Genomic DNA, 7,448 nt, shown 5'->3' on the forward strand with positions numbered 1-7,448 from the left:
AATTCATATCTATTAAATACCATGACCGAATCATATCTTTTATAATAAATTTAATTAGCATAATGAAGCTTTTTAGATAATAGTTTTAAACACACTACTTTGACCATTCTGAAATTTCTTATATTTGCACCAAAATACACTCAATAGTCACACACAATCTGATTTCTTGAATCAATAGAAGCTGGGCTGCAACATATTGTAGCCATGAATGCAGAACCACAGTCATCTGGTGCACCCAAAAAAGGTGGCTGGATCACCTTTCCTTTCCTCATAGGTATTTGTTTCTTTATTTTAAAAAAATTATGTTCATATTTTGTTATATTTTCAAGCACCAAGAACTGATATAGACGATAATCGAACATGTTTAATTTGTATCAACCATGGCGGGGATGACACTAGCAGCCGGAGGTTGGAGTAATAATATTATTGTGTATTTAATAAAGGAGTTTAACATCAAAAGCATTGATGCTGCTCAGATCGCGAACATTGTAAATGGTTGTATGGCCTTGTCCCCGATTCTTGGTGCCATATTAGCCGACTCATATCTCGGCTCGTTCATAATCATTTCGGTTTCGTCACTCGTGTCCTTGTTGGGGATACTCCTATAAACCTTAACATTAACACTAGATGCATTAAAGCCTACACCATGTGAAAAAGGGCCAAGCCCTTGTGTAGGCCCATCAAAAGCCCAAATGGGAATCTTGTACACGAGCCTGGCCCTTTCAATCACGGGCGTGGCGGGTACAAGGTTCACGTTAGCTACGATGGGTGCAGATCAACTTGAAAACCCGAAGCACCGACGGGTTTTCTTTGATTGGCATTTCTTTACTATGTATGCCGCGATGCTGTTTAGTATGGCGGGGATCGTTTATATCCAAGATAATGTGAGTTGGTGTTTAGGGTATGGTTTAAGTGGTGCGGCTAACTTAATTGGGTTAGTCGCATTTGTGTTGGGTGGTCAATATTATTTGCTACTAAAGCCACAAGGTAGTCCGTTTACTGGGCTTGTTTGTGTTTTAGTGGCTGCTATCCGGAAAAAGAATGTTTTATTGTCACTAAAGATTGAAGATTATTGTCAGGAACAAAGTTAATGAATATAACAAATAGCTTCAGGTAAGCATCTACAAGTTTTTCATATGTAGTAAATGATTATAAAAATTGTGAAAAACTCATTCCAAACCCGGCTTGGCTCATTACCATGTCTAGTCACAAGTGAAAAATGCTTGGTAAAAATGTAAAATTGACTTAATGCATATGATATACATCACACTCATTGCATAATGTTGTCTTTAAATTTGATATTTATAAGCATGTAAAAGAAATCTTAACCAATTATATACGGTACAGATTCCTGAACCATGCAGCCCTAGTGACGCACGGCGACATGAACCCAGACGGCTCGATCGAGAAACCATGGAACCTATGCACATTACAACAAGTAGAAGACCTCAAAACCTTAATCAGAATCTCCCCACTTTGGTCAACCGGTATATTCTTGCACACTCCACTAGCCATCCAATTGAGCCTAGTTGTCCTCCAAGCTCTAGCCATGGACCGCCATCTCGGACCACACTTCCAAATCCCAGCCGGGACCACGATGGTCTTCGTTACGATCACGACTTGTATCTCCCTAACAATAATCGACAGTTACCTTCTTCCCACATTCCATAAACTAACCCGCACATCACCCACACATCTAAAACGAATTGGGATCGGCCACGTTCTCACCATTTTAAGCATGGTCCTCTCAGCACTGGTCGAGTCAAAGCGGCTCGCAACGGCTCACACCCACAATCTAACCAACAACTCGATTGTGCCAATGTCAGTGATATGGTTGGTTCCACAACTAGTAGTTGCAGGTATTGGAGAGGCATTTTTGTTCCCGGGTCAAGTTATGTTTTATTACCAAGAGTTTCCAAAGTCGATAAAAAGCACAGCAACAGCAATGGTGGCTGTGATTATCGGAATTTCGTTTTATTTGGGGACCGCGGTGGTTGATTTGATCAGGAAAACAACAAGGTGGTTGCCTGATGGTATAAATGATGGGAGGATGGATAATGTTTATTGGGTGTTGACTATTGTTGGGTTGGTCAACTTTGCATATTATTTGGGGTGCTCATGGATGTACAAGTACCAAGATGTAGAAAACAAGGAGCCCGTTAGCACTAATCCTTGTTAGGTGATGTATATACTATATCGTGTATGCAAATAACAGTTTCAAATGAAGGATAAGTTGTACCATTTATATACATACATACATGGTATATGGTATATACTAGATTGCTTATGCAATTAACAGTTTGAAATGAATGAAAAGTTACACCCAAAAAAACCGAACCTTGAATCAAACGAAAAACTAAAATTCAGTTTCCTGTCCGAGTTTGACCGGACTTGATTATCTATTTCAAGATAATATAACTGCCGGGCCGAATAAAAAATCAAGTGAAATTACAAAATCTATTAAAATGCAACTCTGGCACCACAGAAAACGAATTGAATATCACATAACTTAGATGAGTTGTAGCTTGTGCAATAGATGTTGTACATTTTGGGAAATGGTGGAATCCAGACTAAATGTTGATACATGTAGAGAATGAAACAACTGACCTGCATAGCAAGTAAAATTAATCTCTATCTTGAATCTGGTTATAGGATACAACTCCTGCAGCCACCTGAGATCATTAACAACATTTGACAAATGTAAAAATTGGTTTCGAGGTTTTTAAGGTTTACATTTGCTGATACCTGGTAAGCGGTGTCGTGGTCTATTAAGTCCAGTAACAGTATGTGTGCCAGCATTTGCAGTCGTCAGTTCTATCATTGTACAATGCTGGAGAAGTGAGCGGAAACAAAAGATATACAAAGCTTATCACGCCTGCTACAAATCCTACACTCACCAACCCTGAAATTTCAATTCAAAAAGCCGTCAGTTTTATAACATATTTAGACATAAAAAACGACAAATGATTTTGTTGATATGTATTTTGTTACATGTCCTTCGCGAAAAGAAGGCAGGAAGACCCATGATGTTGCAAAACATATGTGATACAAGTGGTGCTGCTATATGTCCTGCAATTTAACAGCAAAATTACACATTAGAAAATTGCAAGACACGACTAACATGTATTGCTTAGTCAGCAAAACTTCAAATTGTGAGAAACAAAAATAACACAATCATCACCAACCCGTTCGAACAAAGAGAAATGATGCATATGACCCAAATATCACAGTGTAGCCCAGCTGAAAACCTGAGAAATGTTATAGATATATTGACAAGTTAGCAGTCAACACATGTTGTTTCTAACTTTCCATGGTCAATATAATAAATACCAATTAATATCATGCATCTAATGAGCCGATTTTTGAATGTTTTATGTCTAAGAGGTCTAAGAAAGAGTTTATAACTTTTGATAACATACTTGGCATAAAAAAATATTCATAAAAAAAACTGAAAGAAAAAGGTGTCTGGTCAAACCCAACTTAATTTGACCCAAACTCATTTTGGGCCGTAAGTCCATAACTAAACACCCATTTTGGTACCTCTAGAAAAAGCATAAGCAAACACATACCTACGATCATCGAAGCTCTCAGCAAGCTGGTGTCTTGTTGCATATAGAACTCCAATAAATGGTTCAAATGAGCTGTAAATAAAAAAATTGATCTGATTATGAAAACTTTACTAATAGTTAAAACAATATAGAAAATTTATAAAAGAAATGTTATCTCATAACGGAAAGAGAAAGAAAAAAAGTTGCAAAAAAGTTTAACCATTATTTAAGATATTAAATATGAGCCCTTTAACATGAGTTACGTTTTAAAAAAGCTGGAAAAAAGATTAGACTCACCTAGGCTAAAAAGAACAGGAGAGAGAAGTATTACTGAATATGGTTTAAATCCTCCACATAAAAGTAAAGATATCATACAAGCTCTGAAAACCAACTCTTCGGTAAGGGGAGCCTGTGAATTAGAACAAAAGATAAATCACTTTTTTCGCATACAATAATATCACTTAAATAATAAAAGGCAAATAAAACTTTAAAGATAACTGAAATAACAAACTGACCACAATATAAATTCTCCAAACTGAAATATTGTAAACAAGTGATAGCATCCAGTTACTTAGGTTTTGAATAGCACTCTTTAAGCCATGAAATGATATATCCATCCGGTGGTCCCCACGTTCAGCCCATGAGCTCCAAATTGATAAAACTTTGAGGATAAACGAGCCGGTATACATTAAGGAAGTCAGGCCAAGAGGAAAAACCACAACTTCCCACTGTTTCACACAAGTTTAGCAACTCAGTTACCCTTTATAATCTACAATCATGGAAATTATATAAATTGATGAAAACCATCAACCGTGCACTATCTATACAAACAAATTGAATACTTACGGTGTGGTGTTGACGAATACCATACGCGCTAAACAACTGTGACATGTTCCATCTCTTTATCTGAAAATATTACCAAGAAATTTGGTGACATGTTAGCTTGTCAAAATTGAAATTATAAAAATCAACAACATAAGTTTATTTGCAGTTACTGAAATTAGACTATTTAGGGCTAGAACACTCTGCATACAAAACAAATTAACTAATTGGTAAAGGTGTATACGGGTTCATGAGCTTCTCATGATCAGTTCGTAAGAACCTCGAACCGAACCGAACTTAAACGAGCTCTATAATCATAGAACTTTTAATGTATTCATATAATAACTACTATTATATATATATATATAAAAAAATAAAATTATAGATATATATAGATATTTATAAAATTATATAAATAATATAATTAAAAACTAGTAATAAACAAAACAAGCCGAGCTCAAGCTTGACAAACTACTCACCATCAGAGCTCAAGCTCAAGCTTTAGAAATACAACTTTAAACAAGCCGAACCCTAGCCCTCTAAATATAACGAGCCAGGGCTCAGTTCGTCACCAGCTCGTTTACGACCCTACTAATTGGTGATGAATGTAGAATACCTAAAATCCCTAATCATGTATATCAAAACCATAGGTACTGATTTTACAAGAAGGCATTCAAAGATTAACGAACTGTCTGACGCATAAACGGACATGAAACCGGCGTCTAACACAAACCTAGAATGGTATCCACCGTCAGATGCGTTACCATCATAACCGATGCCAGATGCGTCATTGACGTCGAGAACTTTACTAACGTAATCGACCACCGACACTAAACCAGCGTCTGACATGAAACCGTCGCTGAATGCGTTACAACTTACAAGTGTAAACAGCATCAAACACATATCCCGTTCCAGACGCGTTACCATCGTAATGACGTCAGACGTGCCACTGGCGTTGGGCACGTAAGTGGCATCAAAAGGCACAGCAAAACCCTAGGTATTGATTTTACCAGCAGCATCAAACAATCAAAAGTATACAGTAAACACAGGCTCATTACAGAAACAAATCAACTAATTAAAACCTAAAATTCACTAGGTACTGATTTTACAAGCAGTATCCAACAAATAAAGTTTACAATAACAAATTCACTAATTAGTCATGAATGTAGAATACCTAAAATCCCTAATTAAGCAATAAGAAAACTCTAGGTAGGTAGGTACTGATATAACCAGCAGGCATTCAACAAATAAACAATTACATACATACAGAGAGAGTTAAAACTTACAGGTAGTATGAAAGCACAGGCAATAAGCGAAACGACGGTGGAGATGCCGGCGCAAATGAACCGTCGGATCATGAATGTTTTGAAAGATGAAGGTGGCGGAAGGCGGAGGATTAATGTCGGAGAGTAAAGAATAGCCACGTACAATATAGTCATTAAGATACACGCCACGATTGCTACTGCTGCCGGAACACCGGCGCCGGCGACCTCCATTGTTGACGGAATCGGTGGTTGGATGTGTGTCTCCAGATCCAGTGTTGACTTACAAAAGACTATACGGCTTCCTTTGACCCTAATTATTATTATTATTATTATTATTATTATCAATGTGAAATAATTTATAGCCTTAATAGAATTATCAATCAAACAAACAAACCATGTGAGGTGAGTTTTTATAATTTATCGAGTAGTTTAGTGTGTTGTCAGTTGTGAATTAAAGAGTAAGAAAATATTACGATTATTATGTATATTTGAAAAGTTAATGTAGCAGCATTCTATCAGGGTCAGCCCAATTATTTTGGTGGCCTAAATCGAACAAAAAATACGGGGCCTTTTTTTTAAAAAAATGTTAAGTTCATAGTTTTCAAATTTTTATTTATTCTGCTTCGCATTTAAATGAATAAGTTGAAAAAATATCAAATATTTTCATTTTTCTTTAGACAATATATTTTATAACGTAAGTTAGTAGATGACAAAGTTAGATTTGTTTTGAAAAGAAACAATCAAAATGCGAATGTGTTAAAATACAACATGAAAGCAAGTTGATTGCAAGATAATGAAAATCATCTTGAGAACAACACCAAACACATTTGGACACTTTCAACATGAACATTTACAATTCTAATGTCCATATGTGATCTTTATCTTGAAGGGTTTTTCCCTTTGGAAACGACAATATACACTTAAGTTGTTGGATTAAATTTTGTTTAAAAAAATAAAAAATAGTTGAAGTCATTGAAATAAAAGGAATTGAGTTTATCTTTATTGTGAAAAAAAAAATGAAAATATTGATTACTTGTTTGGATTCATGTGCCACCTAGCTGTTTCTCTCTTAAGCTATATCAAAAAAGAAAAATAAAATAGTTTACAAAATGGGGTTCGAACACTAGTGCCATCTACTATTTAACCTAAACAAGTTACAGTTAACCAACGGACAAAAGTTGCTTGTTTATTTTCAAAATCAAACTATTGTTATTTTATATTAATTAGATATATTTTGAAAGTGGTTGTGGGTGAACGAGAAAAAAAATGTAATGTGTTTTAATGTAGATTTAAATTTGAATATAGGGGATTGAATGTGAATGCTCTAACTAAACTCATAATAGACTTGAACTCTTATCTTTTGAAAAAACAAGGTCTTTACCTGGTTGTTTTTATCGGGCTTAGTTCCAATATGTAAGATCTTCTACACAACGATAATGCAACATCAGGTGCATGAAAGCTATCGAGCATTACATAATATGTTATTTTTGTATTCTAGTACGCTATAGTATATATAACTAACTTTATAGTTTATGTTATATATTGGATGATCTAGAATATATATATATATATACTAGTTTTTCTCTTCCGTATTACGGGGTTTTTTATATTAGTTGTTTTTAATATTTTATTTATTTTTTGAATTTTTATTTTTTTATTGTATGAAGGTTAATAATATACTTATGGTTTGATGATAAATTGTTTCACAAATATATGAGATTTTATAACCTGGTTTAAAAGCTATATGTGTTTGATGAGACCCAAGACCCGTTTATCTTTTTTACTATAAAATTGGCTTTTTAATTAAAAATAT

General features: G+C 34.9%; 1 protein-coding gene and 1 pseudogene across 1 annotated transcript; one reads left to right on the plus strand and one right to left on the minus strand.

Moving 5' to 3' along the window:
* Nucleotides 1-204: 204 nt before the first annotated feature.
* LOC143570207 (protein NRT1/ PTR FAMILY 2.3-like) lies at nt 205-2,179 on the plus strand (annotated as a pseudogene).
* Nucleotides 2,180-2,435: 256 nt separating this feature from the next.
* Nucleotides 2,436-5,938, minus strand: LOC143570200 (CAAX prenyl protease 2-like). The gene is made up of 9 exons (XM_077055915.1): nt 5,657-5,938; nt 4,395-4,454; nt 4,064-4,276; nt 3,846-3,957; nt 3,570-3,641; nt 3,186-3,248; nt 2,992-3,069; nt 2,746-2,902; nt 2,436-2,672 (listed from the first exon to the last, which is right to left on the minus strand). The coding sequence occupies exons 1-8, from the start codon at nt 5,864-5,866 to the stop codon at nt 2,769-2,771; spliced, it is 942 nt and encodes a 313-aa protein (XP_076912030.1). The 5' UTR covers nt 5,867-5,938; the 3' UTR covers nt 2,436-2,672; nt 2,746-2,768.
* Nucleotides 5,939-7,448: the final 1,510 nt, after the last annotated feature.

This window comes from Bidens hawaiensis, unplaced genomic scaffold (assembly GCF_021521415.1).
Source record: "Bidens hawaiensis isolate Kalapana, Puna unplaced genomic scaffold, B.hawaiensis_p1.1 tig00024848_1, whole genome shotgun sequence".
Classification (NCBI taxonomy): domain Eukaryota; kingdom Viridiplantae; phylum Streptophyta; class Magnoliopsida; order Asterales; family Asteraceae; genus Bidens; species Bidens hawaiensis.

What these genes read in the sequence shown, in the direction of transcription:
- LOC143570200 (XM_077055915.1), bottom strand. Translation starts at nt 5,866, where the DNA reads ATGGAGGTCGCCGGCGCCGGTGTTCCGGCAGCAGTAGCAATCGTGGCG. An exon ending in GTATTCGTCAACACCACACC is followed by an intron (nt 4,277 to 4,394) that starts GTAAGTATTCAA and finishes TGTGTGAAACAG; the next exon opens with TGGGAAGTTGTGGTTTTTCC. An exon ending in CTTCTTTTCGCGAAGGACAT is followed by an intron (nt 2,903 to 2,991) that starts GTAACAAAATAC and finishes TTGAAATTTCAG; the next exon opens with GGTTGGTGAGTGTAGGATTT.